Raw genomic sequence first — 18,043 nt, forward strand, 5'->3', positions numbered from 1 at the left:
ACTCCAGTGTAATGAAAGGCTGCAGTACAAATCAATATACTCTGTAATCAGCAAGTCAGGTAAATAGAAAGCTAATGTGTATCACATAGTTCAAAAAATTCATTGTCCCTTGATATTTCTCTCAGGTACTTTCTTATGTCTGGTTATTTAGTATTTCATTCCTGTTATACCTATACCTATTATTCATATCTGTTTTATCTTCTTTTTTTTTTTCTTTCTTTCTAATCTTTCTTTAAGTACTCTAAGTACTGTTTTTTGCTGTTGTTTTAGTTTGTTTCTTTAAGTGTTTATGATTGCTTATTGATGTTTCATGCCTACACTGAAACAGGAATCAGTATCTGAGCTGGAAACGAGCCTGTGGCAAGCCAGTTTATTGAAAACATCAAAAAAAAATTGAAAACATTGAAAAATCACAATGAATGCTTCTACCAAACTGATGTCTCCAGTCTGGTGCTTTTACTAAACATGAATGAAAAATTCTTCAGGAGTTACTGGGGCATACTCATCACTATCAGTAATAGCTGGTGCTTTTCAGCATGGCATCTCGAAGTACATTACTAAGCAAGTCCTGAACAAGAAGATCAGTAAAAGCTATTGAAGTATATCTTTGGAGAATTTTGTTAAGGAACCTCGATATTCTTTTGCCTTAAGAACAGTCACTGCCTGTCTACTGATGTTGGCTGGATCAGTGTGAGACACGATTGAATTTAAGTCTGGAACTGTGTTGAATGGCACAGAAAAAATGAGGCTTGGCAAGAGGGGTTAGAACAGCATTATTTTCCATGATAGTCTTTCCTTTTCTGTGCTCTTACAAAATACTGTAGTACTGTGTGCCATGGTACTCAGGTATTCTCACATGGATTGCTGCATCCAGCTCTGAGGCCCCAGCACCAGAAGGACGGGGACCTGTTGGGGTGAGTCCAAAGCAGGCCACGAGGATGCTCAGAGGCTGGAGCCCCTCTGCTGTGGAGCCAGGCTGAGGGAGTTGGGGTTGTTCAGCCTGGAGAGGAGAAGGCTCCGGGGAGACCTCACAGCGGCCTGCCAGGGCCTAAAGGGGGCTGCAGGAGAGCTGGGGAGGGACTCTTGGACAGGGGTGTGGTGGTAGGGCAAGGGGGAATGGCTTTAAAGTAAGAAAGGGGAGATTTAGATTAGATATTAGGAAGAAATCCCTCATGATGAGGGCGGTGAGGCCCTGTCCCAGGCTGCCCAGAGGAGCTGTGGCTGCCCCATCCCTGGCAGTGCCCAAGGCCAGGCTGGATGGGGCTGGGGGCAGCCTGGGCTGGTGGGAGGGGTCCCTGCCCATGGCAGGGGGTTGGGATTAGATGGGCTTTGAGGTTCCTCCCAACCCAAACCATTCTCTGATTGTACACTTATGGCTGTGAATCTCCTGCAGTGGAAGCATAGGCTGTGATGGCTGTGTGCAAACATCTCCAGATGTAGTATCCTGCATGAAGCACAATAAAAGTCAGTGGAATTTTACAAAATTTAAGTGATTTGAAGTTGTGTTGGATGGATAGAAAATGGTAGTTTCTCCTACAAGTGGATAACACCGCTGCCTCTGAAAAGATTTTGTTAGCACATGGGTATTAACTAATATAACATATTTCCAAGATATGTTGTAAGAGGATAGTTTGTTTCTGGCCTAGAAGAGTTTGTGTCTAGGACATAAACCACAGCTAAGCAACTTTGGCTTTTTTTTTATATAGTTCATTTTTCTTGTCTGTGGATGATGTGATTTTAAGGCAGTGGTGGTAAGGGGAGATATGTGCCAGCAGGCTGTTTGTAGGGTCATGAAGTTTGTGGGCCATCCACCTGATCCTTGTTTTGCTGTCCTCTTAGGGCTCTGGTAGATGTGGAATAGTTTAGAAGAGCCACTGGCTGCCAGGGGGATAGTTCAAAATCAGTCCTCATGAAAAAAGGAGGCATCTCAAGTCTTCAGTTTTCCTGAAACCTACATTTGACAGAGAGACCTGTCCTAACACTTGCCTCCAGAAGTGGGTGATATGTAGCATGTGGTTTTTGTCATTGGAAAGCACCTGGGACAGAGAGTCTCCTTTGATAAAGGTCTTGCAGGAAGGGGAGACCAGAAATAATTTCCTTTAAAAAAAAAAAAAAGGCATGGATTTGTGGTGTGGTTGTGCCACAACAGCAGTTATCCATACGAAGTTGTATTGCTGCAGTTATATTTGTGTAGGTGAAATGGTTATATCCCCTTTGAGTGCATACAGCTGTAGCAGCAGAAAGGTGCGTTATATTTCTGGTAAGGAAAGTATGTTGCTATAGGGTATTGGGGAATTAAATAACTATTTCAGAGTTTTGTTTTTCTAATGAAATTCTGGGGGTGGAATGGAACCAGCAGTATGTTTTTATAGGGTTTATATATAGGGAACAGGTGCCATTTACTATATCCCATTAAAACAACGATAGAAATGAGCAAAGGTTTTATTCATTGATTTTAAAAATACATTGGAAAGTATCATGAATATCTTTTCAACATTCCAAAAGGAAAGATAATTTTCAAATCATGTTTACTATATGAATCACCTTCAATACTGCTTCATTACTTATTTGTCTAGTCAAATTGTACCGCATTGAAATTTAGCCAAGTTGCTTCATTAGCAGTTTTGCTAATCTTTGCTCTAGCTCTGTCAGGTATTTCAAACGCTGTTGTGATAAAATTTTAGTTTCTAAAACAAGTAACCTGAAAATAGAGAAGGAAACAAACAAACAGAAGATTGCTCCTGTATCTGGAATAGCAGCCAAAGTGAGTTTCTGTTGCAGTCCGGGATCTTCGTTACAAAATCTCACTTTACATTGGGCTGTAAAGCAACAGATTACTTAGAGAAGATCTTCCTTGACTAATAAAAGTACTAGGCTTTCAGGAGGTTGATCAGGGCAACTAGGAAGACTGTTTTGCTGTTTTAAGTTTAACTCTTTTTTTTTTTTTTTTGACTAAATTTTAGGTGTTACTGAAGATCTTCATCGCGAGACATACAACCCAAGCCTCCTTGCTGCTTCGGAAATTCTGGGTGCTTTTTTATTGGGGAAAGGGTAAAAGTCTAGTTTGTGGCAAGCTGGCGTGCATTTTGTAGAGGAAATGTATTGCTGCATCCAAACTGCCGAAGCGGCTGATTTCAGAGGAGGCTTTTGGCAGCTTTCTGAAACGTTGCTGCCGTTCTCTTTGCTGAAACCGTTCGACATGCTCGAACTTCCCAGCTGACTGAGCACGGATAGTTCACTCGCACCTTCTAATTCCTGGTGCTGCAGTGGGCCGTTTTCCTTTGAAATCAGTCTCTGGTTGTCAAAACTGCACGGTCCGTTCCTGCAGCCGGAAGGATCCCAGGGAACTTCTTGACAAGGGGCTTGTGCCAGGCGGTGAATTCCCAGGTGAGTGCGCCATGGTGAGTTGTCTTGCACATTGCCATTGCTGGTCACCTCCAGTCTGACCTTTCTGATGGGAACATGTTCTGTAAATGACTTCGATTTTCTAACTTTTTTATTAATTAAAACAGCGCTGACCATTGATTCTGGGAGAACAGATTCCTGTGCACCTGCAAGAGAATTGCATATATGCAATTTATTATTGTGGCAGAAATTAAGGGTCTAATTTCTGTAGCACACACTGCTCCATTAAAGCTCTTCAGCTGCGTTTATCAGTACTCTTTCCATCTTTGACTGAGAGTAGTACAAGTTCGTTTGATGCCAAATTACGGAGTAGAAGTATTTCACGTTCAGTTTTGAGGACATAAATGCTACGATAGGATCGGTCAAAAGATAATGGAGATTTATCAAGTCAATATTGATCTAAGCACTACTCTAAGACTCATTAACAGCACAGATTGAGAATTGACTTTTAGTAATTAACTGCTTGTAAGCAAAAATTCTTAAGGTGAACAGGGGCTTGCTCAGTGTGTTGATAGGTACTGTGATGTGAGAGAGAAAAATGTTTAACTTGATACTGCTTGAGGCTTGTATTCACAACCTAAAAATAATCTGAAATTTTCTTCTTTTTCTGAACAAGGGATCATTAGCATATAGGTGTGTATTTTATTTTTTAATTACATTGTTTTCCATCCCTATGGCTTAATTTCTCATGCAGTATGAAAGTTACTGTTAGAAATGTATAAGATATTAAGGATAGAAATGCTAATGCTACCTTAATTACATGTAGCAGCCATCAGATTCCTGAACATGATTGGCCTGTGCCTTGAAAATGAATAGAAGCTGAACCATTATACTAAAGATAAGCAAACAGCACTGTTGTCATTGTAAGTGCTAATGAAATACACTTCAGTTACTATAAATACAGTTTAAAGTAGGAGTAGGAGTAAGAGAATGCTGACCTTATTTACAGGGTTGAGTTACAGGAACTGTGTCTGTTGCAAAATGAATTATAAAGCATATTGAAGTGAAAAAAACAGAGTGGTGATTGTATTTTGAAACAGGAGAGCTGAATAGCTGTTCGAAAGAATTGTCACCTTGAATTTGAAACGAAGCTAGTTTGAATAGGATCTTGCCTTAAAAAATGCATGCGCACACAAAAAGCCTTATAGCTGCCTTTCATAGCGTTTTACAAGGACCTATTTGAAGATGCCAGACCCAGTTGATATACTGGCAGTAAATGGCCCTGTACAACAGGGCTTCAGCTGAGGAGGGGCTTCCGTCACTGTCTTTGGCTCCCACTGCTCAAGCAGTGACATCGGCACAGTTTCATAGAATTTTTTCTGCTCCCTCAGCTGGCCGAGTAAGGTTGATCCGATACGAGCTGCTTTGGTGGCTCTTGGCAGTGAGAACCACGTGAGCCCACGTCTTCCCTTCTCCTGCAGTGCCACCAGGAGAGAAGAGATGAAAGGACACGCAGAGTATGGATGTGTCTCTGCACATGTCTATACCGTGAAATATGCTCACAGAATTTCCTAGGGCGAAACCATTCTTACAGATAAGATCACACAGTGTTCTCTCGTGGAACAGTGAGAATCAAAGTTACAACTGGACTTTTCCCAGGAAATAAAGCTCAGCTTGGGGGCTGCAAAAAGTTCACTTGCAAAGGAGATCCTTCTAAAGTCTGCAGAAGAGCACAGTGTAGCACCAACCTACAAAGCTGGGTTTGTTCTTCACATGTGAGAGAAAAGGCGAGAGAAAGGAGGAATGGAGAGACTGAAGGGATGCAGCTTTGCGCATTTTTTGTGCATATAACTACGCTCTTGGATGAACTGGCATTGATAGGCAACATCAGGTTTTATCTCAAACCATTTGAACTGGTCATCGGAAGAATTCCAGGCTGGCTTGAGCTGAACAGAGAGTTCAGGGTAGTGCATCAGTCCAAGTCAAATAGCCTGAACTGGTTTTCGGTTCAGGTTTGATTTGATTCCTTGGCTACAGGTGTGGCACACAAAATTGAGCAATGAGCTCTGATAGGAATGTTAGAGTCCTCTGTTGAGTTAACAAACATTCAGCACTCTGAACTTCTAAAGAAAGCTTGAATCAGATCTTTGGTCATTTGAAAAAATGGATTATTTTTTAAATTGCACATAATAGCCTTGTTGCAAGGTTGTCTACCTTGTGGCCTTTTCCATGTGCTCTCATCGTAGGTGCTTTTACGGTTGTGAAGTAACAAAAGTTGATCTTGCTTCAAGGTAGCTTGGGAAATTCTTGGAGATTTCTGCAGCCAGAGGCCCAATGTTTACTCTGTTGCCACTGCGTGCTCTGAATGCTATTTTAATTCCTACAGTAAACACTGCTTTTCTGCTTCGCAGCCAATGAATAATGAATGCACTGCTGTATCATCCCCTACCTGGGGAGTTTCAAGTCTTGTCAGCTTTTTTTTCTCAAATAATCAGGAACAGGCAGAAGTGTGAATGCGGCTGTGTGTTTTGGGGAAGGAACAGAAGAAAGTTGTTTTCAGGTGGCATATCAGTTAGTAACTCACATTATTTCTGAACAGCTCTGTTCAAGCTTGTAACTGAAGGAGCAGAGGGCAATATGCTGCCTCGATGTGTGCTGTTTGTTGCTGCTTGACATGCTCTTGGAAACCGATGCATGTAACAGCTTCAAAGTGCTGGGCTATGTAATAGGTTTTTCCAAATTCCAACCCATAGGAATGTTTAAGATTAACTTTCAGGACACAGAGAGCTCAGCATAACAACAACAACAACAAAAAATCAGCTGCTTCTAACAGCAACATTAATCCTTTCCACATGGCTTGCTTAAAAGTTCAATGCAGAGGGTTGTGTTTTTGTGAATGTTTTGAGTTATGTGTATATACATGAAAACATGTATGTGAACTTCTAAATTTTAAACTTCCTAGAAACCGTACAGCCCTGCTTTATCTTTCTTTAATCTTCTATTGCTGTACTGGAAGAAAAAAAAAAAAAGGATACATTCGTTATATCTGAAGTTTCGTCTGAATTTCACCTAAATACAGACCTCTGCTTCCTTTCTTTACATGGTTTATGTTGTTGCAATAGTTGACTAGATGGCCTGTTCTGTCCTCAAGTTAGTTGCCTTCTCATACCTTATAAAAATAACCCTGTATATTCATATCCTTTTCTTCCTCACAGAGGCTTAAATTCTTTTAACATTACAATTTCTAGACATTTGAATGAAATGATACTGAAGAAGTTAATCTGTTTTATGGCTCATTATGTGTTTTTTTTTTTTTTCAATTGTTTTGATGATATGGTCTGGCTGCAAAAATAAAGAACTGCTGAAAAATGTAGAAGAAAATGTAAAGAGTGGAAATAGCCTAAGTTCTGCATTTGTTGAGCTAAATACTTATATTGGAGGTGAAGGAAGCAGGTTTTGCATATTATTATTACATTCATTCATTATTACATAATATTACATTCAAAGACAACTTCATTAATGGACTTAGTATTCTCAATACCACTAACTTAGAAATTGAATGAAAATATATCAGAGCAATATTGTAAGGAGTAGTCTAACTAAAAACTTCAAAGTAGTTGAATGTTTGTTTTGTAAAAGCTGTCTGACATAGCAGGTAGATGATTGATACTTCATTACTTTTAAAAATATATTTTCTGAGCTATGTGCAGTGAAAATGCTTTCAAAAATCTTTTATTCAAAGATTGTATCTTAGTTACCCACTATGACTTAGTAGATTTTTTTTTTTTTTTAATTCAAAAGCCCAGCTTATGGCTGATATTTGGTATTGCTTCTTGTAGTCTTGTAAAAGGCATTTCTCTACGTAGGTAAAGAAGAAGAGAAAAAGAGAGAGAAGCCCAGCATTGATTGTTCTGACGGAAGCATTCAAGAGAGCAGAAATGTTGCCGGGTACATTGCACAAAGAAACTGATGATAGATGTGAAGTACGTGGCTCCTGTAAGAGTAAGCATCAGTATTAAGAACTTTACTTTCCTGACTTAAAATCTGTAAAACCTTATACCAAATACGTTCATCTGTTTCATATTCATGTTAGTGTTTCACTGCTGTGAAACTAATTTAGTTTAAGACTGCCTTTTAGTGAAATGAATTAAAAAAAAACAAACAACGAAACGACAGAAAAGGCATTCACTTTGTACCTCTCTTGAAGATGAGAATGAAAAGAACAAAGTTATTCAATATTTAAAGTAAAAGTTTTTACATCTACATTCACATCGTTTCCTATAAATCTAAGCATACCTGTTTTAAATACAATAATGTGTGACTGCAGCTTTTGCTTCTGTTTTATATGGTCATACTGCTCCTCAAGTAAGCTTACATCCATCTTGGTTGGCTGCTTATCACGATCTGAAGCTTGTTGCTCTGAGGTATGAGTCACTGAAAAAATACCAGTTATGTATTTGTAAGCCTTTACCATCTGTTCCCACAAGGAAGAAAAACTCATGCAAAAGCAGGCCACTTCCTTCATTGTGCTGGCAGAAAAAGCAAATCAAATATGAAGCATCTGAAATCTTCCTAAATGAAGAAGTAACTCTCTTCTGAGTGTGGTGATTTCTTTCAGAAGTTGTGCTGTCTTCTCTGAAGTCGTGGATTTCCGTCAGCTTGTTCTTGGGCAGTGTGTCTTGAGCTCCTGCATACAGAGTTCATGATTATAACCGGATAGTTGGATTTAATGTTGACTTAAGGTTGTGAGCACACGAGGCTTTGCCAAAAAAAACAGTGAAATACAAAACCTCATTGAACACAGTCAGGTGCAAAGAGGGCCGGATAATACTGGTTTATGTAGTAATGTTAATTCTTAAAGGGGTGCTGTCGTGGTGACCTGCCCATGACAGTAATTCCATCAGGGAAAAAAAATCTTTCTTCAGGTTTCTTTCTGTATTTTGTGCCTTTTTCCCCTCTACTCTCCCTTCCTTAATTTTCATCCAGCTTCATTCTTGTTGCAGCTTCTTTGGGCAATGGGATGGGGACTGGACTGAGAACCTTAATAACAACCTTGTTCTTATTGCTCCCTTTTCAGAATGTGTTTGAAGTATTCCCTGGTGCAAAGCCAAAACAGCGTGTGCCAACGACACTTGAAACTGGGAAGCCAGAGATAGGAATGCCTCCCTTGCACTCATTCAGTTTTTCTGCATTTCTATAAAATGAAATAACCTGCAGAAATAATAATTTATTTACTGAGAGCTGAATAAACTCTTCGAACATGTGGTGAGTCACATTTTAAACATTCTTACATGTTACAGTGTTATCTAATAATTATATAAAAAAAGTGCATGGCTTTTGGTCATGTCAATGAAAGTATGAGACTGTCTGAAGTATCAGCTGTAAGTTTCTGTCCCTGAAATAGGTCCACTTGATGCTGTTACAAGAGTCCAAGAGAGTCGCATGGGAGAAAATAATGCTGTTAAACAGCAGTGTCAATATAATTGTTCAGCTGCTAGGTTCCTTGCAGTGAGAAACATGACACAAAAACAGTGTGAAGGGGCAGTGTGCGGAAGGAACGCCTGTGTGCTGTATTTTTCCAGTTACTGGCAGAAATTATGCTCTCGTTTGCATTATAAATGATTGACTGAATCAGGCTCGAAATCTACAGATCTGAGGAACCTGTCTGGAAGTTGTGTGTTTACAGGTGACAAAGCTCTGGCTACAGAGTTATGCGCGTAGAGTTCTGGTACGGCTCAACACACTTGTGTAAATCTGCTTTAATTCACTTATTAATTGCTTCTGCCTTCCCAAAGTGCTTGTGTCTTGCAAATCACGTTCCCTACCTCAGCTGCCGTCTTGTTCTACCCTTGTGTCCTGGTTTTAGCTAGGATAGAGTTAATTTTCCTCCTAGTAGCTGGTAGGGTGCTATGTTTTGGATTAGGATGAGAAGAGCGCTGATAACATGCTGATGTTTTAATTGTTGCAGAGCAGTGCTTACACCAAGCCAAGGACTTTTCAGCTTCTCGCTCTGTCCTGCCAGCGAGGGGTGCAGCAGGAGCTGGGAGGGGACAGACCCAGGACAGCTGACCCAAACTGGCCAAAGGGGTATTCCATACCATCTGGCGTCATGCTAAACAATATATAGGGGTGGCTGGCCGGGGTTGGGGGCCGGCTGCTCGGGGATAGGCTGGGCATCGGTCAGCGGGTGGTGAGCAATTGCATTGTGCATCACTTGTTTTGCACATATTATTATTATTATTATTATTATTATTGTGATTATATTTTCTGTCCTAATGAACTGTCTCTATCTCAACCCACAGGCCTCAGTTTTTCTCGTTTCTCTCCCCCATCCCAGAGAGGGAGGGGAGGGTGAGCGAACGGCTGTGTGGTGTTTAGCTGCCGGCCGGGTTAAAACCACAACACAAAAGTAAGCACAATACTCTGCCAGACACTGTGGATACTCCTCAGGTTAGCTTCTCTCTCTTGACCCTTGAAAAATCATGTGTTGTGTTAAGAGATGTTCTGATGTTTCATGGCTCTGGTATACCTGCGTGGATATCCTGCCTTCAGCAGTGACAAACACCCGGTGGTCTGTGGAAAGGAGTACCTCTGTCGCCTTGTTTTTTCAGTCTTCTGACTTGGTGGCACAAGGAGTCCCCCTTTGGACCTTCAGGCAGTTGGTTCCTTACATTGGGGCAGGAGATTTAATTAACCCTGTTACACTTTGAGCTGGTACTCGATACAAACATTATTAATGGTCATAAAAGTTACCCAAGCTTTTTAAAATTCCAGGCACAGTGTTTGACTCACTGCCCTCCTAAGAAAGTGACTTGTACAACCCGAGTGTGTGTTGCAGACAGAATTACTGTGGTAACATCCTTTGATGTGATGTGTAGGCTCTGTCTTAAAAGACAGACATTTAACTTCTCATTAGAAGAGCATGTAAAGTGTGAGTTTGTATCTGATCTGAAAGTATTATGATTTTTAATCATTTGTACTATACCAGCACCTCAGGCTCGTGGAAGAGCCATCGCTCTTGGCTACGCAAATGCATTATACAGGGCAGTCTCTTCCCAGGTTGCAAGGGTAAATAGCAAAAATATAAAAAGGGAATAGAAAACAGAAGCCCAGTGAAATTCAGCAAATGAGTCCAAGTGGCATAGTTAGATCAGTGGAACCAGGAATAGGACAAGTTTTGTGTTACAGAGCCAATCCCTTACACGTTGCAGTTTTTTCTTTTCAGGGGAAGCTTGTGAACATGGCATCTTGATTCGGTCTCAGGAGGTGTGCTCGTGTGTACGTATGTATTTGTGGGTCCGTACTTTGCTTGCTCTCAAGGTGTGTATGTGCATACATACGTGTGTGTGTTTTGTGAATAAGTTGCAGCCAGGATATGATTCATAAAATGAGGTGCAGGGCTAATTTGCAGAGGCTTACAAAGTAAATAGGGATGTGTTTTTGATGTATGGTGAGTTGATGTAACTAATCCTTGTTACACCACTGACATAAACTTGCAAACTGGTTACCCATGGCTTCTTACGCCATAATGGAACAACTTCCTTCGTACCCCTAGCCTGTTTAAGTGCTGCTAATGAAAAGAAAAAAAATCTTGTCACATACACACACAAAATTGAAATCATGACACTGGTTTAAATCAGTCATTCAGTCTTTAAACACTTGCATCTGCAGACCCCTGTACGCTTTAAAAATACGCAGCAGATGGCACTATTGGAGTGGTATGGCTGCAGGCTTGCCTTAGTCCTAAAATGTTAGAGGTCCAGATTTGGCTTGTAGGTTGCTGAGGAATAGAAGCAGTCGAGCCATTTCTTATCACTGGTAGATGTATTTCCTAACAATACTACAGGTTTCGAAAACTTACTGCCATGATTAGGTTTCTGTACAAACTTGTCTGTCTCTAATTGAACAAACTCCTCTCAAAAACATCGTCTGAGTGATTTTAATTTGATTATCCACTGAAGTCTGAAGTGCTATATTTTCTCTTAAGTCTGTTCTTCCACCACACAATGGAAGCAATTTTTCATTTCCTTGAGGCAAAATAAATTTGAGAGTACTTCATAATCCAAAAGCAATGGCTTTTAGAACTCGAAGTAGATGCTTACTGCCCTTGACCTTGGTTGCAAAATCTCATTTAAAAAGATGCAACTAATTCTCAGGCTAATTAATTTGTGAGTAGTAAATTAATTTTTTATTAAAAAATGTTTGGGGGATTTTATAGGAATAATTGTTGATTTAAAGATAATTAAAAAATGCTCCTAACAGTTAACTGTGACTGAATGCACTTCCTGCAACACTGGATTTTCCTGCACACCTGGGACTGGAGGTATGTATGATTATTCAGACTGTTCATGTGGAGAATTACAGGCATATGTCCTACACTGTTTGTGCAGGTTGTAAAGGTAGAATACAAATAGCTAGATTTTAACTAGCACTGAGATGGAAAAAGTTACTATGATAATCCCCTTTCTGTAACTTTCTGTATACTTTTTTTTTTTTTACTCAAACACAGTATGTAAGTGTTAGAAACTGACTATTGTTAGGAAATGTAAGAACAAAAAAAAAGGTAGAAACAAGGTGACTGCTATTATTTGTGCTCCAGACAATATTATCAGAATCAATAGTAATTATTTACTTTTTAATGATTTTTTTTTTATAAGGACACGTGTATTTCTGTTATTTGAAAGCATAACTTTAAAGCATGCTACAGTCCGGGATTGCTTAAGTAGTTTGAGCACAGGACTCTCTGATGATGCAAGACCTTTTTTTGGTGTTCTTTGTATGTCCATGCTAATGGGATGAAGGTGCCCATGATGCAAGTTTTCAGAATGATTTTGAGACGTTTCATCTGATCTGCTGACTTTTTATGTGCTTTTAGACATGAAGGGTTCAAGCGTATCAAAGGGAGAGCAGCCCAGCTGTCCTCAAGTCCCTCTGAAGGTTTGGTGAGCCCGGTTCTTAGGTAGTCCTTCTTCAACTTTCCTTGATAGGATTCTATTTTCCCTTGTTATCTCTTGGGGACTTTAGGTAAATATAATTATGTAATGTGTGTGTATTTAGGTATATGCTTTCATCTGTACTCGGTGCTGTGCAGTACCCTTTGCAGAACCACAGCAGGTTTTGTTCTTTGTTTTTTTTTTGGTTTTTTTTTTTTGTGGGTGGTAAATGCAGCCACACTGAAATCACCGGGTTCATCTAAGTCAAATTAAATTGTGCTGGTTGTGAGGAGTTAAATGTAGCAGATGTCCTGTATGTGCTGTTTTTGTTTGTTTGTTTGTTTGTTTTTGTGTCTGGCACAGGCAGCATTTAAAAACCCCTTTTCTTCCATCTTGACTCTGTTGGGGCTGAGGATTAAACAACTTTCCTTTAGATTGTTAACTGCTATGGAAAGTAAATTAAAATGCTAAACTTTGATCTGTTAGAGGGCTACTTGCTCTGTTGGCTGCCTGCATCATTAGGACTAGACTTTCTCCCTCTGTATGAACAATCAGTATCCAAAACTTAGGGTCAGGTTTTGGTGTTCATTTTGTAGTTTTGTTGTCCTTGCTCACTGAGCACTTCTGAGATGCCCGTTTAGAAGTGACAGTGTGCAGAGGCAAGTCAAAGAAGAAACTGAAGTTATTTACGATTTAGACTTTCTAAACAAATGAACCCTGACATCTTCCTTCACTGTTTACCTTCCTTCGTAGTTCTAGGTTTTCTTAAATTAGTATGAACAAGATGGTTATGTTCAGTCTGTTTTGACATCATAAAACTATCCATGAGAAGAGGGTGAGATGGAAGGTGGGTTGCCTTCAGAATAGACCTTGAGAGGATTTTGGAAATTGATTGAAGTTTCCTTGATTCTGCAGATGTCTTAAATTCCAGTTACTGATGAGCAGCATTCACATTTGTGGTACTGCTATCTAAATGTCTTTTCTATATCAGCTACTTCTCAAGAGTGTTTCCTATCCATATAGTTATGATGGCTATAGCTCTTTGAGATGACATCAACCTGTGTTTATTTGTTCGTGCAACAGACATAACCATAGAGGAACTCAAGGAGAAGTTCTAATTTCAAGTAGGGCCTAAAAAGAATTGGATAAGCTATGTAAATTTTATGCCTCAATTTTTTCCACCTGTAAACTATGTGATTTCATTTATTTTTGATTGTAAAATGCTTTTTGATCCTTGCAGGGTAATGCTGAACAGTGTGAGGCTTGGCCCTTATTATTTTCCACTTAAGGCATTGTTTCAGTAAGAATGAATTGATCTTTGATTGTTTTCAATCAATAAAATGTACTTATCTGTAAGTGGAGTTTGATAAGAATCAAATGCAGCATAAAAGAACCGGTTAATCTCTTGTTAATGAAAAGTTTTATCTGGATGACAACATCTTGCTTTTGAGCTTTAGGACACAAACAACTTAAGAATTCATCTTCAAGGAAATCTGCAGGTGTGTAAGTTTTAATAGGCCTTGCAAATGACTCTAGTTAAGGTAGTTCTCTGAAGAGGATGGTTAAGTGCCACTGCTATTGTGAGAATGAATATGGACTTGAAATTGTACAGACAGGGGAGAAAAGCGTCCTAAAAATAAGTTGCTATTCAGAAACGTTCTTCACTTCACTTCCATGCAGAGATCTCATGAGGAGTTTGTACTGCGCTTCATAATCACTAGTAACCTAACTGAAGTCAATGACATTACATCTGTAAAACTGGAGTATGTAAAACCAGAAACAATTTCACAGTGCCTGATTCAGTACCTCCCGAAGTCAACATCTTCTGTTGAATTCAGTAGAAGTGAAATTGGAGGATTTTATGTAATTGATTAAATACAAGCTGCAAATTGACCCAAACACATGAAACTGACAATGTAACTGAGACTGTGCAGTTGAGCCATCATCTGAATTCTTTGCTTATATCTTTTGTTCCTGTACATTCATGTGCTGTTATATGGAATCCTGTGCCAATTCTTCATGAGAGGCTCCTCTTCATTAAAGCACCTTAATTAGTTAATGCAGTCCAATGCCTAAAAGCTTTAATAGCATAGAATCACAGAATGGTTTGGGTTGGAAGGGTCCTTAAAGCCCATCTAATTCCAGTCCCCTGCGATGGGCAGGGACCCCTCCCACCAGCCCAGGCTGCCCCCAGCCCCATCCAGCCTGGCCTTGGGCACTGCCAGGGATGGGGCAGCCACAGCTCCTCTGGGCAGCCTGGGACAGGGCCTCAGCTCCCTCCCAGTAAAGAATTTCCTCCTAATTTCTAATCTAAACCTACATTTTTTTTTTTTTAATTTAAAGCTGTTACCGCTATCCTATCATAGAATCATAGGATGATTAAGGTTGGAAAACACCTCCAAGAACCCGAATGGTCCAATGATCCCCCTACTACCAATATTACCCACTAACCCATGTCCCTAAGTACCACGTCCAACCTTTCCTTAAACACTCCCAGGGAATCTACAGCCCCTGACCAAGAGTCCCTCCCCAGCTCTCCTGCAGCCCCCTCTAGGCCCTGGCAGGCCGCTGTGAGGTCTCCCCGGAGCCTTCTCCTCTCCAGGCTGAACAACCCCAACTCCCTCAGCCTGGCTCCACAGCAGAGGTGCTCCAGCCTCTGAGCATCCTCGTGGCCTCCTCTGGACTCACCCCAACAGGTCCCTGTCCTTCTGGTGCTGGGGCCCAGAGCTGAATGCAGCACCAGGTGCATGTCAATATGCAGATAAGGAACTAAATTATCCAGTAAGATTGTGGAATGATTACACCTAAATAAGGTATGTTTTCAGTCTCAATGTAACAACTATGTCTCAGTAACTGGTTTGGGCTTCCTCTAGTGGAACTCGTACATAAGATTTTTGCTAGATCTTTGTTTTACAGATTTTCACCCATTCACAGGACAATCAGTAAAATTAAAGTAGGTAACAGCTGTCTAGATACATTGCTTTTAAACATTAAGTATTTATTCTTAGAGCGAATAATGAGACTCTCCACAGCATTTGGAGGTATGATCAAATAAAATGGTTACCACAAAATCAAGTGCAAAAGTAACTTCCAGAAAAAAGTGCATATTTACAGAAAGGAAAACATTTTAAATGCTACAGAGCCATCTCATTAGAAAGAACAGCAACTTTGTATTTAATTTATGGTACTGTGGTATGCAGCGTTATCAGTACTTGGTTGAACATTGCTGGAGATTGTGTGATAACAGAGTACCAGCGGTGCTAAGCAGAAAAGGGATGACCTTTAGAGAATTATTATTGTTCAGATATCTTTCCAGTAGGTAGGTCTAGTGCTCATGCTGAGGTTTTTGTTTAGGTGATGTTTTATTGTTGTGTTATGCGGAGCTTAACGTTGTAAACATCTCCCACTTAATTAGCAGCATTGCATGTGACTGTCAGATTACTTGGCAAATACACAGGAATTTATCTGACCCAGCTTAGTATGTTTAATGTTTCTGAGGCTAATTAAAGACCCATGAGAATTCTTACTGGGAAAAGGATAACTGTGCCAGCAGGCCTAACAGTGCCAGGTCTAACATGGGCTGCCTTCGTATTGCATGTGCATAACTGATGGCTGTGCAATGATTCTTAGCTGTCTTCTTGTTTCTGCTGCGCCAACCTCTGTTGATGTACAAATGTGAACTATCAGTTTGGGACTCGAGAATATTTGGCTGCCCCACTACATAAAATAGCTAGGTAGAGGCCCCAGATCTGCTGGAAGCAGACGGATCGGTTGCTTTGTAGCTGTTCATGGACTTCTCGTACCTTTGTAGGCAGGTACAAGTATTTTATATGGCCTGCATAAATCAGGATAGCTGGACTACAGTCAGTATGCTAATCCTAACTTATATCAAACAAAGGTCTGGTCTAGCTGTTCCCTAGTTTGTTGGCACATCTAAGATGATGTGATGATATCAAAGCATGGTAATTAGGCTGGCACTGTTTTTGAAAGAGTTCACTGCTCTAATTTGTATGATTTCTTTGTTACCTGCACACCTGTACAAAGCTGAAGGGTGCAGTTAAATCTAAGTTTTTATATCAGGGTAAAACCGGGATCAGAGGCAGAGTTTGAAACAAAGTGAGAATAAAAAGTGAAAACTCCTTGTATGTAGGATTATGCAATACAGTTAAAATAATTTGTTTTGCAATGAATTGAAACGAGTGTGGGGTTGAAGTTAACTTGACAGTCAGGAAGAAAAAAACAAACACATCAATTAGCTTAACAGTTATAACTTACTAAAAGATCCAATGGCCTAGCAGAGCATAAAGGTATTGCTTCTCTGTCAGGTCTGGGCATAACTGCAGAAACTGGTTGATAGGAAAAGGGGAAGAAACTCGCTTTTCCCTTTACCCTGCTCTATGTGTCCTGTGTGATTAATCTGTGCTTTGCCTCAAGCTGTTAATCTCTGATCGTGACATTTCAATTATAAATGGCATTCTGCCCATCCCCTCTGGAAATTTTGGATTTGTCAGTGCTAAAACATCAATGGTACGTGAATGCAACTTCACTGGTAACTGTACAGTTAAGCTTTGTTTGCTTTCAAGAAACAATTTTAGAGGTTATGGTAGTAACTGTCAGCCGGAGCTTTAATGCAGAAAGAACAACAGCAATGCAAATTTTCTGCACACAAACTACTAAATTTGAGAGAATTTGACTTGATGGAAGGATGTGCAACAGAGTGACAGGATGAGACAACGATTCTCTAAACTTCCCTATTTTCTTTAGAAAAACCTAAGGAGTAAAAGTAACATTAACTTTCCCATTCTGTCCTTGAGTGGATTCTACCAAACTTGCACTGTTGTTCCAGTTTAAGGAGATCTGATAACACGTGGGTTGTTATCCCAATCCCATAACTTTTCCGTGCTGTTTAAAATGAAGTATTTCATGCAGCAATCTGTCCATTGAATGATCTCATTGCCGAATAATATAATGGATTCTTACCTCCCCACAGGATTGCTTTACGTATTTATAAACTATTGTTTCCTTTCGCATAACTACCACCTCCTTCTATTATCTTTTCAAAAGTTGCACAGCTGTCTCTTTCTGAAGTCATTTATTATTTTTATGGCTTTCTTCAGGACCGACTTCAATTTCTCTTACTTTTTGCGAGTAGTTGTACTTTGAAAACTGCAGCACTTCAAGCCTTCAAATTCCATATCTGTTACTTATTTATCGGAAATATGCAGTAAGTTAAAGGGCAAAGCAAGCTTCTCCTCCCTGGCTCACCCGTCACATTCTGCATTAATGGAAAAGCCAGGGTGTGTTACTTGATCCTTTCTCTTCTGGTAGGAGTTATACTAAGGAAGCAGTTCCTGGTAACATTTTAAAAACTGTATTTTCTTCACAGTCTCTTCTTGCTTAAATGAGACCTTTGTCCGGGACAGGTCCATCCAGCATGAACTCCTTCAGGGCAGGGAAAAACCACCAACACCAGACACTGGAAGCCATCTGATTTAAGGAAGCCAAACTACAAACTGGGTGACAATTCTACATGCCTTTGTTTTCAAGTGGACTGTTAGTGCTTTCTTCATTCGGACATTTCCTGATTGTGAACTATTTAGATATATTTGCAGGATTAAACTGTGAAGTGTTGGACAACACCACTGTATGCATTTGAAGGGATCCCCACACTATAAATGTTTCCCAGACAACTTTAAATTAAATTCTTATTTAAAGATTTTATGATTCCATGTCTTTGGGAGTTCTAATACAGGCACTGTCAACAC

General features: G+C 39.9%; 1 protein-coding gene and 1 long non-coding RNA gene across 2 annotated transcripts; one reads left to right on the plus strand and one right to left on the minus strand.

Annotated features, from left to right (window-relative positions):
• Positions 1–2,426: 2,426 nt before the first annotated feature.
• LOC310894506 (uncharacterized protein C9orf152) lies at positions 2,427–8,342 on the minus strand. Its single transcript, XM_083824700.1, is given in 3 exon segments — positions 2,427–3,044; positions 3,046–3,551; positions 7,642–8,342. Coding segments are annotated over 3 exon segments (813 nt in total). The 5' UTR covers positions 7,871–8,342; the 3' UTR covers positions 2,427–2,966.
• On the plus strand, positions 5,847–11,548 carry LOC310894508. Its single transcript, XR_014579969.1, has 6 exons — positions 5,847–5,905; positions 7,212–7,347; positions 8,423–8,610; positions 9,314–9,535; positions 9,648–9,795; positions 10,571–11,548. It is a non-coding gene; the product is annotated as an uncharacterized lncRNA (long non-coding RNA).
• The last annotated feature ends 6,495 nt before the right edge of the window (positions 11,549–18,043 follow it).

The sequence above is a fragment of the Anser anser genome (assembly GCF_964211835.1).
Source record: "Anser anser genome assembly, chromosome: 2".
Taxonomy (NCBI): domain Eukaryota; kingdom Metazoa; phylum Chordata; class Aves; order Anseriformes; family Anatidae; genus Anser; species Anser anser.